Source organism: Plectrocnemia conspersa, unplaced genomic scaffold, assembly GCF_051122295.1.
Source record: "Plectrocnemia conspersa isolate PC_06_02 unplaced genomic scaffold, ASM5112229v1 ptg000013l, whole genome shotgun sequence".
Classification (NCBI taxonomy): domain Eukaryota; kingdom Metazoa; phylum Arthropoda; class Insecta; order Trichoptera; family Polycentropodidae; genus Plectrocnemia; species Plectrocnemia conspersa.
In genome coordinates, this window is record NW_028277177.1 from 1,660,422 (window position 1) to 1,684,256 (window position 23,835).

Here is a 23,835-nt window from a genome sequence, read left to right on the forward strand (position 1 = left end):
TGATAGTAAGTGGTCTAATATTTTGAGGATGCGATAAACGTTATTACTTTAAAAAATCTGCTATATAACATTAATATAATTTAAATAAAATATATTTTTTTAGTAATTAAGACAACACACAAAAAATATTTTAAATATTATATATTGATGAATTAAGTATACATTTTTAATTTATGTACAAAATCAGTTTTATTTTATTTTAATTTTTTTTATCTAATAATACTATTTTTAATTTATATAATAATTATTTTTTAAATACAAATATAAACGATAATTAAGATGTAGATTTCTTGTAAATATCTTAATATAAACTGACTGACCTGAATCAGTACAGAAATAAATACACGAGTAACGGAAAATGTAATGTCACGTGTTATGACTCATCTACAGTTTAAATCGACACCCAGGAAGGGCTCTAGATTATAATAGACATAAGGTTTCGGTTTGTTGAAGTTGAGAGCCTCGCAAATTCGGCAGTAATGGCGAGATCTGCTGCCGAAGTAGCCATGCTCGTTCAACGCTCGAAAGTGCCTCCTCCATTCGTGGTACATGAAGAAACGTTGGCCCCACGTCTTGTTCACATACAGCAAATGCCTTGCCATATCAGCCGGCCTGGCGTAATTGTCGACGTGGATGAACGAATCCGGTGGCAGGATCTTCTTGCAAGTGACGTTCTTGGTCCCCATGATCACCGGAATGGCTCCTTTGTGAAACCCGTTCCAAAACACCTTTTCAGTAATGTACTGTTCGCAGTTGGAGTTCTCGAAGGCTAGATAAAAATGGTACTTATTAAGCAACGGACAGTCCACTTTAAACCCACCAGGACATCTGAAAACGAAACGTATCTCGTCATGAGTATATTTTATAAAATTATGTCCAGAAAATTTTACTACAAAATAATATATTACGCGTATCTTAAATTAACCCCGCATGCTCCGTACAGGTCTATATCCATATACTTCTGCAGCTCTCTTATATATTGCAATCTATGGTTTTGCTTTCCACAGTTGGATATGAGGGCGGCCACTAAAACTTTTCGCTGTTTCTCGTTCGCATACGGCACCAGATCAGCGATGTCACCCATGTTGGGGCCGCTCAGAGGAACCGTTCTTCCGTAAGGTACCGGAACGTCGCTCTCCATCCTGAAAACGAACAGGACACGGAATCTACAGAAGACCAAACGGTAGCCGAGTTATCAGCTTAGCTCATGGATTGTGTACTCGCTTGTAATTCATGGACCAGTTGAAAATACCGTTGTATTCGCTCCAGTGGTCTTTGGACACCATAAAGGTGTTATAAGGGCTTTCGTCAGTAATGAAAACCCATCGCTGGCTTGCTGAACGGTTCCTTTTTGGATCTGGCAAGTCCGTCGGTCCTTTCAGGCGATGCAAGTGGAACAGGACGGCGTCTGAAGATTCCAGTTCGGATTCTTCTGTAGTGATTTTGCAGTTGTTCGCTAAGCATTCTTCGAACGGATCGAATCTACAAAAAAAAAAATCAATAAATTAATACACTGGTATATTAAACAGTCCATATAGGTATAATATTTCTTATGACTTTGGCTCTGAGCATATGCAACCGATTCATTTTTGTAGGGTCCCGTGCTTAAAGTAAAAATTTAATGAAACGGATGTTAATATTATTTTTATCACAAAATATGAAATTATAATTCATAAGGCGATATTTAATTCTTTTATATATTGACTTTGTGTTACTTTCTAAAATTCGTATAGCTAGTCCAGAACCCTTCGTATAAAAGAAGCAAAGGCCAGAACAACTTAAATGTGTCTGTGAATCGTTCCTGAACGCTTGTCTTCGTCGCAATAAATCAAGAAAATACACAAACAACTATGGCTTGTTCGATCCTGTGGAAGGGAGGGAGAGGGCTTGCGTTTTATTTGCTAGAGACGGCCATGGTTACGGCCTTACTACTCATTCTGGATATCTTATCATGTATTTTTACATATTATATATTTTTATAATAAATCCGTACTTCGTTTATTTGTCATATTTTTATAATGTGTAATTCTTCAAACGTGTACGTAATCAACGGCGACTCGGATTCAACAAAACCCTAATCTTCCTGTTGACGTTGCTTAGGGCGTCGTAGACTGGACTGTAACCATGGTTTATAAACTCCATACCTTCCTTTAGTTCGTTATCAGACCTTTTATACAAAAATCAAGGGACATTCTAGTACGTCGGGTTCACTATTTGTTGTTATTGTGTGACGCATGTATCTCTTACGCAGTAATATCATTTTCTTCAAATTGTTACTAAAATAGTTTATTTCCGAGAATTGGCAATCTTTTATTTTGGCTGGTAGAAATATATTGCTTTTAATCAAATAATTCATTTCAATCTTTACGTTCTTTTTGGCGTCATCTATGCTTCTTATCCTGGTATAATGTTACATCTTTGAGAAAGACTTTTACGTAATATTAATATACTTAACTTTGCTGAATTGTATTAAATATGGTGAAATTACACAGGAAAAATACAAAATGAGGAAATTACACAATAAAAAAATTCACACTGCAGTAATCACACATTCTCCAGTCACATGATTTCGGTGTGCAAGTAAAATATAAAAATCTGAACCAAAGATACGTATTTTTTCATGAATAGTGATGATAAAAATATTTTTAAATAATCAAAAAGCACTTTAAAATAATATACAATTATATTAGTAGTTAAAAAGTTTTAAGAACACTCTTTTTTATATATTGTTTTATATTTTAATTTAATTTTCTCTATTATTTCGTTATAAAAATACTAATTTGTATCTAGAATTAGGAATAAATTTGACCTTCACTTCAAACTCCCAGGTATTTCTTTTACAAAAAAAATATATCCATTTTATAAGTTATTTTTTTGTAATTATAAGAGAATATTATCACAATTGAATATATATTTTTTTAAACCAACATATATGTTTTTGGTTTCAAATTTTATTTGCACACCAAAATATATTGTATATATAATAAATATTTTTTTCATGGTGTATAGTTTTATCACGTATATTATATTATGCGTAATTTCTTTTTATGTATCATTTTATTAAGTGTATTATTTTCCTGTGTAATTTCATCCTGACACAATAAGTTGTTTTCATAGTGAACAATTTAAAATTACTGTAAGATAAAAATTTTTCGTGTGTAATTTTTGCAGTATAGTTTTATAGTGTATTATATTTTTTGTAATAATTTCCATGTGCAATTTCTTCCTTGTGTAATTTAGCATGTTTATTACTTTCCTGTGTAATTTTTTCTTGACACAACATATGGTTTTCGTGGTGTACAATTTAAAATTACTGCAATGTGAAATTTATTGCGTATATATTTTTTTCTTTGTGTAATTCTTTCCATATGTAATTTATTTCTTGTGAAATTTTTGCTGTGTAATTTCACCGTTTACGACTGTTGGTCTCATATTTGGTTTAGATAGATTATTTCACAGCTTTTTTATTCATTCAATATTTTCTTTTTGTTGCTCTTTTGTGCTCATTGCTTGTAAAACTACAAATTTTATTTATTTTTATATTCATATGAATCATATTTTATGTGTAAATTTATCACGTGTATTATTTTCCCATGTAATATCATCCTAACACGTTTATGGTTTTCATGGTATTTTAAGCTACTGCAATGTGAAATTTATTGCGTGTATAATTTTTTCTTTGTGTATTTTTTTCCGTCTGTAATTTCTTTCTTATGAAATTTTATTCCGTCTAATATTTTTTTCCTGTGTTACTTCACCATTACAATTACAATATTTAGTATAGCTTTTTTTCTCATTGTTTTCTTTTTGTTGCTCTTTTGTGCTCATTATTTGTAAAAATGTATATAAGAAAAATACTATATATAGTTTTAAAATAAAAAATAGCATTGCATTAAAAAAAAAGGTTTAGCTGGACATTGAGTAATTGGCGTAAAATGACTTAACAATTTAAAGATACAAATGTTTTGCTGTTACTACAAAAATAATACCCAGTTTTTTCAGAACCATATAATTTCATTCTGAATAAATAATCGTTTTTAAAATTCAAATAAACTAGTTGTCAATATGCTCTTTAATTTATAGTATTTCGTTTAAAAATATTTAAAAAAGCAACATTATTTAAAAAAGAAATTTGCAAATTGTAAAATCGTAGTTAATATATTTTTTTTCGATTTGCTTGATGCTAATGTATATAATAATATATTGAAAAATTCATACTGCATGGCCAAATTTGTATCGGCAAATTCTTGAAATAAAAGTGAAACCTATGTATAAAAATTATAAGGAACCTCGACGTAATGTAAAATAGACTTGAAGAAAGTGAAAGCTTTTGAGAATAATATTATCAGCTTAAAGGATTGCTATGATGTCCTCCACTTGCCTTTGTTGCGAGTACCGCTTAATATGTCGGTTTTCAAGATGCGGTCCACACCTCCAAAGCAATATTTTAAATGTCTTGTTCAACGGCTCCGGCGGCGGCATATCTTTGAACAGTATATCTCCCAAGACAGACATGGTGATGTTCTGAAATGCACTTTTTATAAAATTACGCGTCATGCGCAGGCGCCGTTTGTCAAAAATAAAAGCGCGAAATTCAAACCTCCCGCAACTGAAAGTAGTTGACGACGAGTGAAGAGTGATTTCCATAAAACTGGAGCATCTCTTCGAAAGTTAGTTGCGAGTGAGTGCCGAATCGCAAATTTTTCTTATCCACGTTAACCACGATGGCGACGATCGCTAAAGCAATTAGCATCCCGTACAAGAAGCTCATCCTCCGCGGGTTCATCCTGAGTAGTCTCATTGCGGCGGGTGACGTGCAGACACTGCCAGTCCGTATTAGTCGTTATCTGTCGTTCCGCGCTTGTAGCGATTAACATTTTTCACGACTCCTACCGAGGCCACTTCAGCACTGACAATAAAGGCGAATCTTTGATTTGCAAATAATTTGATAAACGTGTGTCAATAAACAATAACAATGAAGCTGAATCATAAAAATAAACAAAGTATCTAGGTTAAAACAATCGATTAACGCTTACCTGTATTAGTTATCTAGGATAGTATTATATTATATTTTAACTTTTTTCAACAAAAATTTCATTTTATCATCTATTTTTCTTTCTGTGTTTAAGTAGCACCAAGTACTTTAGGTGTGAGTAATGTTGAAGAAAGTACTGACCACACATCTGATTTCTCGATGATTTTCATTTATCGAGAATGTTTTATGAATGAAAATATGTATGTAATACGATTAAGTATTGCAGATACATTCTTACATATTATTCTTAAAATAACACATGCCTTCTAGAGTGTAATCAACATCCTCGTTCTTTTTTTTTGTTAAGAAAATTTCTCTCGTTTTGTGTTGATGTTGGTTTAATCGACAACAAGGCTTCAAATATTTTTAATTCTCTCTCCATTAATCCGTAAGATATTGGTTTTCTAACACTACTCCCTGTAAGACTGAAAGGAATTACTTTCTCTAATTGTTACGCCAATGATAAATTTACAATTTCTTCAATAGATTCAAGTGATTTAATGGAGTCACGAGGGTCATTTGAATTCGTCTAGCCATTAAATAATCTGCGAATAATTTCTTCCCCCATTTAACATATTTCTGCTATTGAAGAATAACTAAAAAGTCATTCTTTCTTTGACTGGTAAAAGATTCTGCATTTTGAAAATATTTAATTAATGACATCAATGTCTGGTTTCTTCTGATATTTTACAAAAGCAATATTAAAACCTTTCTGGATTGCCGAAAAAGAAAAATAGTCCTAAATAAAGAGTGGGTTCTTAGATCACCAAAGCAAAGATAAGTCCGCCGGCCAGTTAAAATAATATAAAATCGCAAAACATTGTTGTTATTCAAGTACTTTCGATCTTCCGAGAAACTATGCATATTTTCAAACATCTGGCACAAACACCTACGGAAAGGTTTCATGTCTGAGTGTCTTCTTTAATTACTTAACCAAAAATAAGTGAGTTCGAGTGTTAAAAATTTGTAAGCAATTTTTTGCCATTCTCAGATTCCTTCAATAAAACCTTCTAAGGAGGCTTTCAAGCTTTATAAAAGGGCAACGGTTGTAAATCTTTAAAATTTTTACTAAAAATTAAATTTTATATAATAAAAAATGCTTTATAAAATTCAAGGTGGTATCTGTTTAGAATCTACCTCAAAAGTAATACAGTCGTGCCATCACGGTCACAGTAGAAACGCTCAGTTACCTAGCGTTCATACCAAGACTTTTTATAACAATATTATGACATACAATAAGTGAGAATCGAACGAAGGAAGCACATCTAAACCGAATTTAGACAATAAAATCAAAAATTTACATCAATAGCAATAAAATCACGCATAACAATTTAAAAGTTTACATAATGGACGTTAGAAATAGGAGAAACAAAAAAGCTTTTCAAATGAGTGCCGCACAAATTTAATGAAAGTAAAAAAATCACCGTTACAAAGAGCGTTTTGAGCTTCTTTTACGCAATAGGTACTATCCATTTCTTGATCGTATTGTTACGTGTGTCAAAAAACGAGGAACCTATTTTCTGCTAAGGAATATTTGGATATTTATAACTTTGGTAAGACGAATGATGCTTAGTGGACTCCTAGGCTATGTGCCATCTATTGGCAGATTTAAAAATGGCGCTCTCACCATCAGAGACGTCATTTCATATTTTTTCAGAAAGGGGAGGGGGGCAAAAGTTGGCCAGGCAGTGGTCGATATTTTTAATATTTTATTAAATGACATGCATTTTTCTTTAATTGATTTAGTCAACCTGACAAAATAAAACCAATGAAATAAACTTTTTCACTTGCGAGTATAATAATTAAATTTATATTAATGTAAATATTTAAATTTAAGGGTATTCATTTTTTTTTTATTAAATTTATTTTTTATTTTTACTTTTTAAATCTATAATAATAATAAATTAATAAAAGTGAATAAGGTAGACGCTGTTTTTTTTTTGCATAATTTATTTTTTATTTTTTTTATTATTTGAAAATCATTGCCATTATTTTCATTGCTATCAATTACACGCTAGCAAAAAATAATCTTATTAAATTATTAAAATGAAAGTCAGGTCTGGAACATTTAGTTATAAAAATAAAAGGCATTTTACATTTGATATTTAATAAAAACCTATGTCACAATTGTCATAAAGTTACTTACAAATCTAGGGAAAAAATATACATAATATCCTTAGGGATTACGCTGTACAATCATTACTATATATATATACATATTGTATATCGCATATAAAGTACACGTAATAATATAAACGCGAGTTTGGAGCGAAACGCACCCGATTGAGTAGTCGTCGGCGACGAGAATGAGTCTATTATTGCTGCGGGCGGAAGCCGCGCGCGTTCACATCCTGGAGCCCTTCTGCTGCAGCACCTTGGCCTTATCAGTGGGTTCCGTTTCGTGGTTATTGCGAGACTCGCCGTACTCCCTGCTGACCACGCACAGGAACTCGGCGTGCTCCTCCGTGCCGTAGTTGTACTGCGAACCGATGTTGACCAACTGTTCGAACTTCCACCCGTCTGACATAGTGGAAACCATCTGTGTCAGCTCGTCTTCGTGGCACTGGATCACCCTGTACACGTGCTTCTTGGAGTCGCGCAGCGGACGGCCGTCTCTCGCGCAGATACGCTCTTTCACCATCCGGATCAGATCCGTGATGTTGTAGAACTCGGCCTCCTCTAGAACGCCCTCTTCGGCGATCTCATTGTTGATGACGAGCTTTCCGTGCCGCAGGTAGTTCAGCACCTAGGGCAATATTCGATATGAGCTCAGCTCGGTTAAACTAATCAAATAATAAAGCATGGAAATGTTGCAAAGCCAAACTATGTAGCATATCATTTTTTTTAAATAAATTTATTAAATACTTATTTTTTTAATTAATTATATGATTATTCTACCCATTTAATTGTATATATTGTCTTCTGTACATTTCAGTGTGTATTGATTTTATCTCATTAAATATTTTTTATTTTTCTGTGATTTCTATAGTATAGTAGACCCCCCAATAACACGGTAAATTGGGGACGTGCTATTTAAGTGCGTGTATTTGGGAGACTAGAAAATACACTTACAATTCTTGCAATATGTATGTATGAATTAAGCACATGTGGTGAGTATCCTCCCTTTGGCTCGCTCACACATAAAGCAACGGGCACCCAAATAGCACGTTCTCAATTTACCGTGTTATTGGGGGGGGGGTCTGCTGTATTAATAATTAAATTGATACTACAGATACTATTTAAAGAATAAAATTTTAATATATGATCTTGTATTAATTTTCACTATTGACTCTTGAAGTAAATGTTAAAAAATTTACCAAATGTTAAAAAGGCGCAGCGGAAGGTTAAAAATTCAAATGTATCTATCGACATTAACTAAAGCGGCATTCACGAAATCTCAAGTAGCATTACCACTTGAAATCACAAAAATAATATTTTACACCACAATTAGATAATGGTGTTTAATAAAAATATTTTTCACTTATACATTTAATATCCTTGTAAACAATGTTGTTTGGTTTTTTTATATACAAATTTGAATGTAGATTGTGAGTCATGATTACTAATAGTTCAAAAATTTCAAAACATACAAACATTGTTTATTAAAACAATTTCCTTTCCATCTAATGCATAGTCTGAATCAGAATTGACCAGAATAGATTTAAATTGTTTCGTTTCCTGTCGTAAAATAATTTGAAAAGTGACAGTTTCGGGTTGCTTTGGAATTTTAGAGATGAATTCAAAATTTCGTAACAAAAATATGACATTATAACCAGATGTGTGTTATTCGACTTTGCTTTAGTTATAAAAATTATGTTAAAGTGGTTAAATTCCAGCGGATAAGTGTATATGAACAAAATTTCAACATTGCATTATAAAATAGTTTCGTCTAAATCTTTCGCTTTTAACTGACAAGCATCTTGAAAAAAAATATTTTCGTCTCATGCATACAAGGCTTTGAATAAAAAATATATGTGTAGGTTTTTTAGTACAGTATATTCTCGTTATGATTTTCTGTCGCAAAAGTATTTTAACAATATTACAATAATTGAACCATTGAGAGCGTAAAAAATAATTATCCCTTCTCAGAAGACAAAAATCCACATTAAAAGCAATAAAATCGTGCCGCCGCGGTGGAAAATTTATATTAAGTGGAAAATGTATAATAAGACAGAATCGAATGAAGCACATCTAAACCGAATTTTGGCCAAAATTCGGTTAGAGTATACTTCTACCAATTCATTTTTAAAACATAGCGCGGACAAACTACATATGTCAATGCTTTTTCTTCCGATTATTTTCCCCAGAGAGTAGAGTTGGGTTAGTTTGTATTTTAAACTAAAACTATAATTAGTTTAAGAAGTTTCTTTAGATTAGGTGTTTGAGTTTGAACAGCAAATGGACATTTCATTTCAGAGCGGCATATAATTTCACTAGCACATTATCAGTAAAATAATATTTTTGCAAGTAAAAGTATATATCTACTGGTGAAAATGTATTTGGATTTCACTAGTGAAAATATGACTTCACTGTAACATTTATACATTGCATGTAAATAAATAATGATAAGTATTACTACATATAAAAGTTAAAATCATTATAATTTAACTAGCACCTGCCAGATAAATTATATTTTCACTGGTAAAAATATATATCTACTGGTGAAAATGTATTCTGATATGATTTCACTGAAATTACATTTTCGGGATAGATTCGAGACCGTTTTTTATATTTTCTCTGAAGATTTCTGGTTAAAAATCAGGGGCGTCATTTTAGATTTTACTGAGGGGTTTTTTTTATATTTCAATTTCAATTTTAATATTTTTAATATTAAAGGGGGACAAATGCTCCCACCTGACAACTCTGAGTTAGGTTAACACTTGAAAAAATGGAAACTAAAATATAAAAAAATGAATTATCTACTAATATTTTCACACACACGGCTTTTTCCTGGAGGATTAATCATTCATTTTAAATAATAAGTTAACAAATCCATAATACTATTCAAGAAATTCCCAATTAACTTAAAGAAATAAAAAAACAAATAAACTAATAGCTGCTGTGTTTTGTGTCAAAAACTTGGACGTAACGAAAGGCTTGAAGGTGATGAAGGTTGTGGTGATATCTGAATCAGAAATCGAGTTTGCACAAAAGTTAGGCAGTAGAAAAATTAAAAAAAAGGATGCTGCACAACCTGAATAAAAAGTTAAAATATAGATCTTTTACGATAGTAAAAGTTAGAATCGAAATTTTGAAATCCCTCGAGCGGTAACATTTATCGTTACATTCTAATTAAAATCAATTGCTATTTGCATTTCTACCAAATTTTGAGCAACCAACATTGACATATCTTTTTTCAATATCATCCAAAAAATGTGACGATGGGTTGTGCTGCTTTTTATAGCATTTCATTACTGATTGCTAAATCTGGAAAACCACATTCTATACTATTATATTGTATAAATGATATAGGTGAGACCCATTTGGGATAATACAAAGAACAATTCACTAAAAATATCTAAGGAAGTATTTGTACACGTTGTTATTATAGGTGAAATAAATTTTATTTTATGTTCATTCTATATGTTATTTTGGCGTCAAATTTGTATGAAAAAATTAGTCGTAAATACCGGCGAGAAGTAGGTGGGGTCTCTGTCGATGAGATAAGCTCCGGAGTCGTCCCTGTCCGAGATGAGGTCGCTGTCGTCCCTCACGAGCCTCGCCAGAAACGAGTTTTGATCTCTTCCGAGAGTGGTTTTTGTGGTGACGAAGCAAGTGCCGCCCACGTTCAGCCTCACCCACTGCCGGGAGCTGCGCCCTCCGTCGGCCGCCATCGTCGTTACAATTAGGTTACTATCGGGCTGTTCCACCCGAACTCACAACATAAACGATTCGGCGTCGGTGTTGCCGCATCGCGACGACCGCTGCCGTAAATACATAATGCGCACCAAAACAATTACAGACGATGAAATTCTTTCGTCCAAACAGCAATATTAATTTTGTGAGAAATGTGAATAATCCATTTTTATTGTTGTAAAAATACGCTGTTTTAACTTATAAGCGAAGGTCTTTTTTATGGTATGAGTTGCTACTGTACCAAATAAATCCGTACGTAACTGTGCTGTGTAGTCTATACGCAAGCAAAGATTAATGATTTAAAACCAGAATATTCATAAATATTGTTTTAATTATTAATAATTGAGGTCAACATGCAATCATAAGTGAAATTTAATTGCTGAAAATAAAAAAAAACATTGGCTAAACAGCTCAAACAGATGAATTGACAGATTTTAATGAAAGTCCGATAGCTACAGGTCTGCATCCGCACCAGGCCCGGTCGGTGAGTTATTTTCCCTTTCGCTTGGTTGCGTGTTAACTAACGAGAATGAGTGAGAAAGTGTGTAAAGAGCGGCTGTTATATCCGTTTGCAAAAATGCATCTCAGAATACGTGACACACATGTATACGTTTGATTGGATTGATAAATTTGTCCCCGATTTTCGACAAAATATCTCTGGTGCGTCGGTGAGTGTAACATTATCTTATTACAGTGTAATTCTGTTCTCAGGTGAAAATACGAAGCAAAAATAAATCTTTCTGTTTTAGAATTATTAATGATCGGCATATTGAGATTCGCTGCGCTAGGATTTATGAGATATCTATATTCTACAAATTGTCACCTTACCTAATTTTATAAATGTCTGTGAATTGATGTAGTCGACACGTTGAGCTTTTGTGCTAGCTTACATACCGTTAATCTCGGATCTACTTTGAGGGCAGCCTAATTTTCTCACTAACAACCCCTAAGAACTACCAGCCCTTAGGTAGATAATAAATTACAGTTGTTTTTAACTGCTATTGTCGCATTATGAATGATTTAAAACTCGTAAAACATAATTTAGCTTAGCTGAGATTATTTTATCTCCACTCTATTATCAATTTAGGGTGGAACATATCGATACAAAATATATCCCGTTACCAAATAGCATAGTAAAATTATTGTTAATTTCATACGCCGTCTTGCGGACAGGCAAGATGTGTATTTATAATATTTGTAAAACTAATATTTTATGTTTATTGCTTAAGTCAGTGTTCGGCAAACTTATTAGCCAAAGAGCCAAATATGTACATTACAACGATTAAAAAAAAATGAGAGCCAAATTTATTTATAAATTTAGCAAACCTTTATTATAATTTATCAAATCAACACAAAGATGTTCAAATTTAGAGCTCCATATTTTCTTGTTTTTTAAATCCGGCGCGTAAATGCCGGTGGACATTTGTGCTAGAGCCGCACTTTGCCGACCTCTGGCTTAAGTATATAATTTTAATTTCAGTGGTCGCTTTTAGAACGCTTTCGACCTAATTCTGGTGACAGTTCGCACGCGATCGAAGAGCGACGGAGCCATGGCGGAGTTACTGCTCGATCCTTTGATCCGGAGTTGGGTGTTTCTACCCATAGTTACCATCACGTTCCTCGTGGGCATTCTCAGACATTACATTTCTATCATTCTGTCCTCACAGAAGAAAGTGGAAATCATACAGTTGCAAGACAGGTATGCTATGCTATGCTATGCTATTCGTTAAATTTATTCGTTGACGAACCGCTAAATTTTAATTTTGCAGTCAAGTGATGATCAGATCTCGTTTATTGAGAGAGAACGGCAAATATTTACCGAAACAATCGTTTTCGATGAGGAGGCACTGGTTCAACAACGAGGAGACCGGCTATTTCAAAGTGCAGAAGAGAGCGGCAACCTCGCAGGTATATTTGCAACGTACACATTTATCGTCTTGTCGGTGTGTAAATACTGAATGCTATTCGATCGATAGAATCCCATGACGGATCCGAGCATGATGACCGATATGCTCAAAGGCAACATCACCAACGTGATTCCGATGATCGTAATCGGAGGATGGATCAATTGGATGTTCAGCGGATTTTTAACCAGTATTTATATTCGTCATTATGATATTATGCATTTATATTCGTCATTACGATTTGATTCGTCTTTAGCTAAGGTGCCGTTTCCCTTGACGCTTCGATTCAAACCGATGCTCCAAAGAGGCGTTGAATTGTCTTATTTGGACGCGGCTTGGGTGTCTTCGGCTTCGTGGTATTTCTTGAACGTGTTTGGCCTTCGAAGCATTTATACGCTGGTTCTCGGCGAAAACAATGGTGCGTTTTGATTTTGTTCAAGCTCAATAAAGATTTTAATGAATTTATTTTGACACACAGCCGCCGACCAGTCCAAGCACATGCAAGAGCAAATGTCGGGCGCGGCCATGGCTATGCCTCCGGATCCGAAGGCGGCCTTCAAAGCCGAGTGGGAGGCGTTGGAGATATCGGAGCACCAGTGGGCGCTCGCCTGGACCGAAGGAGAACTCTTGCCGGCCCTCAAGGCGGGCCCGGCTCTACCCGACGACGGCGCCCAGTATCCGCTCGCGGGCGGACCCGCCATATAGCATTTTTACGGAGAAGACTCTAGAAATATATAGAGAGAACGTTCGACGACGTTTTATCATTTGCGCCGAGGACAATGCGTTAAACCTAGTCGTAATATTGTTGTTTTAGTAATATTTATTCTACCCATTTGTGTTAAAATAAATTTATATGTTGCTTATAAGGATACCCTAAAACATGGTAATTTCAAGTATTTGTATTTGTTATAATAGCAAATGCCAAAAATAAAATGTGTGTATGCAAATAAAAAAGGGATTATAAACGTTTATTTTATTATATTTATATAAAAATTATTTTTTGATAACTTGTATGACATCTTCGTCGTTCATGATGTGGCCGCAGCCGACACGCTGCGGTGAGTATTTAGTCGAAGTGCCCCAAACCAGCGCGTATTTGAAAGCCGCCGCTAAAGTGCGATGAATCGAATGACAGACGTGCTCCACTGAAACTCCCTAAAAAAATAAACAATCGTATCTATTGCGAGAGGCGTATTCAGATCTCGATACGTACCTTCCTCAAAATCAATCCGTCTTCGAAATCCGGAGGCGCTCCTGGTTTTTTCGTGTAAACCCTAATCAAAGACAAGTACTCCCAGAGAGTTTCCAACAAGTAGTCCAAATTGAGCTTCATGTTACAACTGAATAAGACAAATTTAATGTTGATTCTTTCTGTACGCTGGTGGCATATCTCCAATCGTAACTCACCTAACTACTACGCTGTTCGGTTGCCTGGCGATCCTGTCTACCTCTTCGATGGATATTTGATCTATTTTATTGTATACATAGAGGCAAGGCAAATAGACTCGATTCGCCGATATCACGTCGATCAACTCGTCGGCTGAACAATCCTCGCGAAACAACACCTAAAACGAAACGAATCAAGTACTCGGTGTATTAAAGGTTTTTTTAATTTTCTCCCTTAGTTTTAATCGTAAGCGTGAAATGGTTATAAGCCAGTAACATGTATTGCAATTAGTATGTTTGTAAAATTATTTATAATATTGAAATAAACATATTTTAAGAAACAAGTTATAACGCTCACCTCAGCGTTGAAGAGTTTATATTCGTGCAGTATCATTTGGACCATCTTCTCGTCGATCTTGGTGAGCGGACACGTCGAGTTGAACGATAGACCGCCGCCCTTCTTCACTTTGAAGTATATGTTCGGCTTTCGTTTGTTCAGCCTGATTCCGACGCTCTCCAACTCCTTCTCTAAGAGTTGTCTGTGAACGTAGGGCTTGGTGGCGTCCAGCATCATGAGAACCAGATCGGCAGTTCTGGCCACGGCGATGACCTGAGCGAAATTTATCCAGTTAAACGCTGCTAATAGAACGAAATCGAACAAATCGCCATACCTGTCTTCCTCTGCCTTTTCCCTGAGAGGCGCCTTCGATGATTCCCGGCAAATCGAGCAGTTGGATGTTGGCGCCCTTGTATTCTATGACGCCGGGGATGCACGTGAGCGTTGTGAACTCATAGCTGGCGGCTTCCGATTCAGTATGCGTCAACGTCGATAATAGAGTAGACTGCAAACGATATTATCAGTCGACGGATAACCTCAGTTTACTCAACGTACGATCTCACCTTTCCGACGGAAGGAAATCCTATCAGGGCCACTCTCGCGTCGCCGGACTTTAACACGTCGAAACCCTCGCCTTTCTCTCCCTTCTTAGCGGGCTCCAACAGCTGAGACCGGTACTTGGCTAACTTAGCTTTCAACAATCCCAAGTGATATTCGGTAGCTGCGAGACAAATATTATTTTACATAAACTGTTTTACATATGCTCAGTTATGAAAGCCTACCTTTATTCTTTTGCGTGCGAGCGATCTCCTTTTCGATTTCTGAAATCTTTTCTAAGATCCCCATCGCGCTGGATTTGACGTACGAATCGAGGTCTAGACCTCGTTTATTACGGCCATTGTCGATGGTCAATGTTCAATTTTACTAGGTACTTACTAATTTATAACTCATTACCTATTAATTTAATAGAATATTTAATTTATCAGTATTATTATACTGACATATTTCAACGTTTATAATGCACCAAAGGGAGTCATACAAAAAAAAAGCTGCAAACACCGACAAATCGACAATTTCATGTATTCGGTCATACTTTCACTTACAGCAGCAATATTATCGGCTGAATATACGCCACGACCATGTACACACACCTTATCATATCAGCGACGTTTCCAGCCTCTTCAAATAATTTGTAATTTTCGATGACTTTTTGTACATTTAGGGCGGTATTTTTGCTATAACCGGGCGCATGTTGGTTTTTACGTGCTCTAACATCCTAGGATTTATCGGCGTAGTAACGGCGTTAAATTGCATCGATCTTGGCGGCCGGTTGACGTCACTAAAACGTGAAATATTGCGATCTGGATACTTTTCACGCAAAATATCCAACGTTGCATTTGACGTATAGCACGTTGCGCCGTTTTGTTGGAATCACGTGTCTTCTACGTCAATATCTTCGATTTTTTGCTTAAAATAATCGGTTATCATTCGCCTATAGCGCTCATAGTAGACTGTCACAGTCTGACCATTATCGTTTTCAAAAATGTAAAGCACAATGATGCCGTCTGATCAAATGCGGAATATGTGGCAATTTTGCTTAACAACATATTCAGATAGGTGAAAATGTGCCTCATCAGAGAAGAAGATTAATTAGAAAATTCAGCATCAACCTCCTACTAAGTACTCTAACACATAATCTGCGTAACTTATTCGCTGTCTATAGTCTCTGGGTTCTTGTATTATCTTAATTAATACGGATGTAAGTGCAACTCCAGCTGTGCGAAGTGCAAGTCCAGATCGACAATTTCGAGTCTTTCGCTACACTTTCACTTATAGCAGCAGTATTCTCGGCTGAATGGTTCTCTCAGTAGGTCCATGTAATTGACCATAATCTTACCGTAAATTTTGATACGTAATATTCTTACCGTAATATTTGTTCGTACGGGAATGTTATTTCTGTATAACAAATAAACAATTTTAACGCGTTGAGAGGTGGTTAAGCGATCCATTTTGTAAATGTGTTGTTGCAATCTAACATTTGCTACTTTGAATTCGCGTAATTATTTTTAATATAAGTTGTTTGATTTGGTGCTGCAAATATAGGAAACTCGAATTGGACCATTCTGTATATATTATTTATAGATTTTATAGATTTTTTTTACATTTAAGATAGATTTTTGCAAGCTAAAATTTGTTTGCCACCATAAATATGGATATTATATGTACAAGCTGTCTTTTTCATGCGATATTTATATGGCAAAGTATAAAAGTAAAAATTATAGGATAAAAAAGTTCCATATCGGACCGTTGACCTTTTCCCCCATTTTGTATTTATGAACCCGGCGATGACATTATCTACAAGAAAAACTTATTTTACACTTTTTTTAAATCGGAGTTGGAGTTGTCCAAGTGTACGGTAAAGTCAGATTTAGAATTGGAATCAGTAGTTCTGAATAAAATAAAACATATCGCATAAGTAATGTTAGAAATGATTCTGACAATATTTATTTATTTACTATATTTTTTTAAATTTTCATTTGTATTTTGTTATGCGTAATATAAAATTAGGAGTCTGAATTTAAAAAAGCAGTTTTATTGTTTTTATGCGTAATTATATATTTTAATATATATAGAACTGGGCACAGTATGTATATTTATCGTAAATTTTCACTCAACCGATATGAACATAAAATAAAATAAAAAGAGGAGGAACAAAGGGGCGGGTCGATGGCCGGCCGTCGAGAGGTTGCGACCGCGAGGGTAAAGGTATAGGCTAGGGGCGAACGAATCGGTCTGCGGGGCGCAGCGACACCAGGGGGGCATGCTGGCGGGCGGCGCCACGACTCTGCCGCGCCCCCACGCCCGGCCAGGTAACCGTCTCTGGACTCCCTCGCTCGTAATTTATTTTATTTACATTTGCTTGTACGTTCGGCCCGCAGGAAGACCTCCCGCCGTGCCCAAGCAGTACGACTATCTGCTGAAGGTGCTGCTGGTCGGCGACTCCGACGTCGGCAAGCAGGAGATCCTGCAGGACCTCGAAGACGGCTCGGCCGAGTCGCCCTTCTGCAGCGGTAGCGGTGAGCCCTCGCCTCTTCCTCTTCCTTCGCCCTCCCCTCGCCCCCCATCGCGCTCTGCGTTACTCGCTCTGCCGTCTCGCCCGTAGCCTACAAGACCACCACCATCCTCTTGGACGGCAAGAGGGTCAAGCTACAGCTGTGGGACACCTCGGGCCAGGGTCGCTTCTGCACCATCATCAGGTCCTACTCCAGGGGCGCTCAGGGCATCCTCCTCGTCTACGACATCACCAACAAGTGGTCCTTCGACAGCATCGAGCGATGGCTGGAGGAAGTCGACAAGGTTTGTTTTATTATCCGACCGTTGTTGTATTTTAGAAAAACAATTATACCACTCTTAACGAAAGGAAACTACATATGCAACACAAAAGTAATAAGTAACACTTCATAATTCTTGGTTTCGGGTTTTGGTGCCAAATGGTAGTTAGACACCGAAACAGCAATTATTCATTTTACCAATATACAAAAAAATAGATGTATAGTGTTTTCTTATAGTCCTGATGTGAGCTCTTGTTTACGTTTTGATCTAGTAACTTGAACAAATGAAAAAATATAATTATTCAGACCAATGGCTGTACTGTTAAAATCCCTCTAATAAGAATATCTCCCGTGTGACCCTTTTTAAACCAAATTATTGTGGTCTTTTCCCGATGATGATGTTATGAGTTAACAGATAACAATAACATTCATTGCAAAAGATCATAATAAAGATTTTTGGTCATTAACACAAACTATAAAATGTGATTTACTCACTCTTAAAATTCTTCGATATTCTGAATATATCGATTTCTCTCGTGAAAAAAACGCCTAAATAATTTCTTTAGGCATTTTTCAGTGAAGTTATATTAACACTCCAACGGGTCGAGTAATTTAATCCACGGGACGGATAGTGACTACCTTTTACGACTTCTGATGTTTAACGACGGGTTAGGTAGTATCTACCTGAAAATCTATGAATCAATGTTTATATTTTATGAAAAAAACTTCAATGCACAATTAGTTTTATTGCCGTCTCCGACTTACATGTTAAACACGAGATGATAGTATAATTTGATCGTAAATTATTCTTAAAGCATGACAAAGCTATAAACATTAAAAGTTCAACTCATAGAAGACTGAAATATAGTTTCATATATTATAATTTACATCCTTAGTGTTCTAACCAAATTTTATTCAGAACCATATGTTTTATTGCTTTAAAAATCTTAAATCATATGACCCGCTCTAGTGTTAAAAACATAATGAATTTAACTATTAAAGAATTAGTGGAAAATTAGTTGACTGAAAAAGTGTTCGCTGATGTATTCTCAGGAGTAAATACAACTATCATGTTGTTCCATAAGTTGCGTTTTTTAAATTGCAGATTAAAATGATTCAATAAATAAAATGTGTAATATAATACTTAAATTAAATTATATACTCTCCATCTTTTTCTACAATTATTTTACACATGCTTATCATTTTTTTTTATCTGATCCGAAATATAATGTACTTTTAAAAGCAATAAATTCTTTAGTCTTTTTTTTATATCCGTTTTTGTAAAATATTTTTTTCACCTAAAAATGGACGTCATTGGGAAGGGCATTTGCCCCCCCCTTGAATTAGGTCATAAAAATTCATGTTATTTAATGAAATATTATGAATCTTAATTTAATCGAAATATTAAAAAACGACCACTGACTGGCGAACTTTTGCCCCCGCCCTCCTGGAAAAATCTAAAATGCCGTCCCTGATTTCAAACCAGAAATTTTTGGGTTATCTCTCAAAGAAAATCTAAAAAAACAGTCTTGAATCTAAGAAAAGAGATAATTGTTTTTTGCGCCCTCCTATTGATCAAAATTCGGTTTATATGTTCCTCATTAAATTTGTAATACTATTATAAAAGTCGTAGTGTGAACGCCAGATTACCGAATGTTTCCACTGCGACGGCGTCGTCAAAATTTTATTGCTTTTGATGTGGATTTTTGACTTCTGAGAAGTGATGATTGTTTTTTGCGCTCTCCTATTGGGCAAAATTCGGTTTAGATAAGCCTCATTCGATTCTTACTTATTGTTAGTCGTAATATTGTTATAAAAAGACTTAACACGGACGCTAAATAACCGAGCGTTCCACTGCAATGGCACGATTTTATTGCATTGAAAGCAAACGCTGTTTTGGTATAAAATTACCATTCTTTGATTTGTAAGGGAAGGTCTTTTTATGGTCTGAGTCGCTTTTAAATAAATTAGTTGAGCACACTACGTGTCTGTCGTAATTGTTTGCTCATATACTAATATTTCATAATGAATTGTGTCCTTCATATCCCACTAAATGCTAATCGGGGTGTAATACTATTCTCAGGGTTAGAATTGGGGGTTGATCGGCGTTCAACCACTGCCTTTTACATCACGTGTTAAAGTTAACGATTCACTTTTCATCTCCAGTAACAATACGGCTCAAAAATATATCGTTCTGTTCTAGAATGTTCCTCAAACAATTTAAGAGGTACTTATATTCTACAAATTGATACATTTCCTTTTTTTTTTGAATGTCTGTGAACTGATATAGACGACACATTGAACTTTTGTACTAGCTTCTGTATCTCGGATCTGCTTTGAGGACAGCCCTAATAACCTCACTAACAACCCCTAAGGACTACCCGCCTTTATGTAGATGTTTAATGTCAAAATTTCCAGAACGAAATATTTAGAACCACATTTGACATTTTTAAAATTGAATAGCATCCTTGCCCATTGCATTACATACCATTGCTTTCGACCATCGTGGCGCATTGGGGTAACCTGTTAGGCCACGATGGTCTTAATTTAATCGAAAAATATGTTTTTAACTGCTATTATTATTTTATATCCAAAATATCGAAACAAAAAATATCCCATTAATAAGAGTAGCATTGATATGACTTCTGTTAACCAACACTGAAAGAATACTAAAAAAAAAAAAAATTTACAAAAACTTACACATTTTTGCAAATGTAAGAAAAAACGGAAAGATGTCTTATGGAATAACCTGAAATATTAGAAATTAACTTATACGAAGCTATTGTGAAATTTATAAAAGAAAATGTAGATTCAGGACCTCCATCCCTACAGTTACTTTCATTTCATCGTTGTTATCTCTCTTACCTGGTCTTTCTACAGCAGTGGTGGGGAACCTTTTTTATGCTAAGAGCCATTTAGATATTTATAAACTCATTTGTGGGCCATTCAAAATTCTCAACTACAAAGTTATCATTTGTTTGTCATGTATAAACACCAAAATTCTCTGAAAACATCATAAATCTTCGGCGGCCAGCTGCGCATAACTCGTAACTTTTTACTGTCAGAAGTATTTATATTCAAGGATACTAAAAAAAATACGTCGTTCAATAATTTAATTTAATTTTTTAACCTGAAAAAATGTTATTAGAAATTTGTAGATTTTGAATTATATCACAGCTGTTCTGCAGTGTTGATAACTCCGATGATACTGTTGACCTTGAACCGCTACTGCAATAATTTATTCTTTATTTTGTCGATTGTATTTATGTTCTGTAAAAACGTTAGACAAGGAGTTCCTGTACTTAAAAATGTACACATATCATTTAGATAATTCGTTGTTTTTAATACAAAAAAAAACTAGCAGATATTCATATTTGGATTTGCTATAATTTAGTGCTTATGGATAAATAAAACGCTAGCTTATTTTCATTCTCTTGCAGCACGCGCCGGGCGTTCCCAAGGTGCTCGTCGGCAACAGACTACACCTGGCGTTCAAAAGGCAAGTCGGGGAACGCGAAGCGGAACTCTACGCCGCCAAGAACCGCATGGCCTTCTTCGAGGTCAGCCCTCTCTGCGACTTTAACATTCGCGAAAGCTTCTGTGAGCTTTCGCGTATGGCTCTGCACAGAAACGGAATGGAGAGACTGTGGCGCAGCAACAAAGGTGAGCATCGCAATAGTCGAATACCGCCTACCAAAAACCGCACTCATTTCCGTTTCGTTTCAGTTCTGAGCCTCCAGGAGACGTGCTGCCGAGCCATAGTGCAGAAGACCACGGTGTACGGCATCGATCAACTGCCCCTGCCCGGCGTGATGAAGTCATATCTCAAGTCGTACGCCATGACGTCTTCTTCAACGCAGTACCGCAACTTGAAGGGCTCCCGCATCAAACTGCCCTCTCAGAACGGTTCGCTGAGTCCCAGCGGACACGCGGAGCACAGGACTTCCTGCGCTGGCAGAAACTCCTGCGTCGTCTCATAGCCGCGCGCATCATCAGTTTTCGTACGAGTGTAAATAGCGATCTGCGACATGTAAATACGTACGCGGCGGAGAAGGCGGACGATCTCGACGGATTCGCGTCGCGGGACGTAAAAGTACAAATGGAAACAGTCCGCGTACGGTTAAGTCTAGGTGTAAATATAGGTTAGCGCGAGAGCGGACGCGTTGCAATACGTATTTATATACTCGATTGTATTTTTATAATATATATACACGTGCGCATGTAACCGTATCGTAATAGTTGTATAGAAAGATATATTATACGGAGGGGTCGTTTTTATATTGCGGAGCTTCGTTGAAAGTTTTCGACGATGCAGATCAGAGAGCGACAGCGAATTCTCGAGTTCGTCGTCGAGAGCGAGGGCAGCTAACGGATCCATCCACGCGCCGTAACTTGAAGGCGAACCTTAGTTTTAAGGATACGTCGGTTAGAATAAATTGTACATAATTTTATACAAAACGGTGTTTCAATTTTTTCCCTACGTTATATATCATATTTTTGTACACACAAAATCTATCCGAGAAGTAAAAACAAAACCGTTCACCAGGAAGGAAAATGAAGGAACACTTAAAATCAAAATTACACGAAATCATAGAACAAATTGAAAAGAATTCAAGATAGTGCTATTGTCATCGATAAAATGATGAATCAACGTGCAAAAGATTTAATACGGTGTAGTTCGTCGAAAAGAAATCGACCATTTGCTGGTACGGAAGGTGTTGAGCTTCGGATTAAAAATGGATTAGATTTGGGAATTAGACTACATTTGAGATATTCTGCAACCAGAAGCAAATGAGTTGAAAAGAAAACTATTTTGTAAAAGTTTTAAAAAAATTCAAAACTTTATACTATCATCGACAAAGCATAACCATTTCTAGTGAATCTGTACTAGTTATAGTTTTAAAGGTAAATGGTATCAAATTTTGTCTAAAACAATATTTGTGGATTTGGTGGAGTTGGAAATTGAAGATTCGAAAACATTAAACTCGAAGAATAAATCATGACTACCTAAAAGAAAATTTAATTGGATTTTGTTTAGATGAGGCCAGTACCAAGCTAGGTAAATCAGGAGTGAGCACAACAGTAAAATAAGATTTTCTCAGTCATTATCTGACATTGTTTGAATCGCCGATTACAACTACTTGTTTTGAATGCTTCAATAAAAGATATTACATTTATTCAATACTAAACCAATCATATAAAAGCACACAAAGGCTCTTCAATATTTCCAAGGACCTTGGAATTGAAATTATAAAAATTGATTAAGTTTTGTGACCAAGATGGACTGCCTGTAGCCTGCAATCGATTTGTGCTGTTTGGCAAGCATACCCTTTATTGCATGAATATTTTTAAAAAAGCTAGTTCGCGGTTCGGAAAATCGAAAGTATTTGAATGACCAACATCTTTTTGCGTTTTTCTATTACTTTAACTGGCCGGCAGTTTTATCTTTGCTCTGCTGATCTAAGAACCCGCTCCGTTAAGAAGAAATTATGCATTGGAATCGGCAGCATGCAAAATGATTTAGAACTATTTTTCTTTCGATGATCCAAAAAGGTTTTTTGTATTGCTTTTGTAAAGTAGCAACAGCTGTTAATGAAAATAATTGTCTCACGATTATTATTGACAGCCGAAAAGGCCCTAAATTTTTTGTTAAAAGCAATTAGAAAATATTAATTTTGAGCTAAGCTCGAACTTTCAAAGAGCAATTAAAAAAAGGTATATATTCGAAGAAACCAGGCATTGGTGTCATTAATTAAATATATGCAAAATCCAGAATTTTTCACCAGCCAAAAAAAGAACGACTTCTTTAGTTATTCTTCAAAAGTAGAAATATGTAAAATGGGGAAATAAATTATTCGCAGTTTATTTAATGGCTCGACGAATCATATGGACCCTCGCGACTTCATTAAATCATTAGAATCAATTAACGAAATTGAAAATTTATCATTGGCGCAACAAGTAGATTTCTTTCAGGCCTTACAGAGA

The 23,835-nt window shown here is 35.4% G+C and overlaps 5 protein-coding genes across 7 annotated transcripts; 2 read left to right on the forward strand and 3 right to left on the reverse strand.

Moving 5' to 3' along the window:
- Positions 1–234: 234 nt before the first annotated feature.
- Positions 235–4,914, reverse strand: LOC148226920 (inactive fucosyltransferase B-like). 3 transcript variants are annotated; one of them, XM_088202199.1, is made up of 5 exons: positions 4,601–4,793; positions 4,382–4,534; positions 1,225–1,482; positions 909–1,142; positions 235–828 (listed from the first exon to the last, which is right to left on the reverse strand). In XM_088202199.1, the coding sequence occupies exons 1-5, from the start codon at positions 4,645–4,647 to the stop codon at positions 381–383; spliced, it is 1,140 nt and encodes a 379-aa protein (XP_088058325.1). In that variant the 5' UTR covers positions 4,648–4,793; the 3' UTR covers positions 235–380. The 3 variants fall into 3 exon arrangements, with proteins under 3 accessions (XP_088058325.1, XP_088058324.1, XP_088058327.1); XM_088202198.1 differs by having other exon boundaries at positions 236–828; positions 4,382–4,524; positions 4,601–4,914; XM_088202201.1 differs by lacking the exons at positions 4,382–4,534; positions 4,601–4,793 and having other exon boundaries at positions 236–828; positions 1,221–1,358.
- A 2,211-nt stretch (positions 4,915–7,125) lies between these two features.
- On the reverse strand, positions 7,126–10,989 carry inc (BTB/POZ domain-containing protein inc). The gene is made up of 2 exons (XM_088202237.1): positions 10,666–10,989; positions 7,126–7,781 (listed from the first exon to the last, which is right to left on the reverse strand). The coding sequence occupies exons 1-2, from the start codon at positions 10,867–10,869 to the stop codon at positions 7,380–7,382; spliced, it is 606 nt and encodes a 201-aa protein (XP_088058363.1). The 5' UTR covers positions 10,870–10,989; the 3' UTR covers positions 7,126–7,379.
- A 1,398-nt stretch (positions 10,990–12,387) lies between these two features.
- Positions 12,388–13,760, forward strand: EMC3 (ER membrane protein complex subunit 3). The gene is made up of 5 exons (XM_088202228.1): positions 12,388–12,590; positions 12,661–12,799; positions 12,868–12,985; positions 13,052–13,213; positions 13,274–13,760. Exons 1-5 carry the CDS (start codon positions 12,442–12,444, stop codon positions 13,498–13,500), a joined length of 795 nt encoding a protein of 264 aa, XP_088058354.1. The 5' UTR covers positions 12,388–12,441; the 3' UTR covers positions 13,501–13,760.
- Positions 13,737–15,419, reverse strand: LOC148226923 (developmentally-regulated GTP-binding protein 2). The gene is made up of 7 exons (XM_088202206.1): positions 15,301–15,419; positions 15,082–15,239; positions 14,853–15,023; positions 14,540–14,791; positions 14,203–14,360; positions 14,009–14,135; positions 13,737–13,950 (listed from the first exon to the last, which is right to left on the reverse strand). The coding sequence occupies exons 1-7, from the start codon at positions 15,362–15,364 to the stop codon at positions 13,789–13,791; spliced, it is 1,092 nt and encodes a 363-aa protein (XP_088058332.1). The 5' UTR covers positions 15,365–15,419; the 3' UTR covers positions 13,737–13,788.
- Positions 15,420–17,255: 1,836 nt separating this feature from the next.
- Positions 17,256–22,308, forward strand: Rab40 (RAS oncogene family member Rab40). Its single transcript, XM_088202214.1, has 5 exons — positions 17,256–17,388; positions 17,458–17,595; positions 17,682–17,875; positions 21,291–21,513; positions 21,577–22,308. The coding sequence occupies exons 1-5, from the start codon at positions 17,340–17,342 to the stop codon at positions 21,828–21,830; spliced, it is 858 nt and encodes a 285-aa protein (XP_088058340.1). The 5' UTR covers positions 17,256–17,339; the 3' UTR covers positions 21,831–22,308.
- Positions 22,309–23,835: the final 1,527 nt, after the last annotated feature.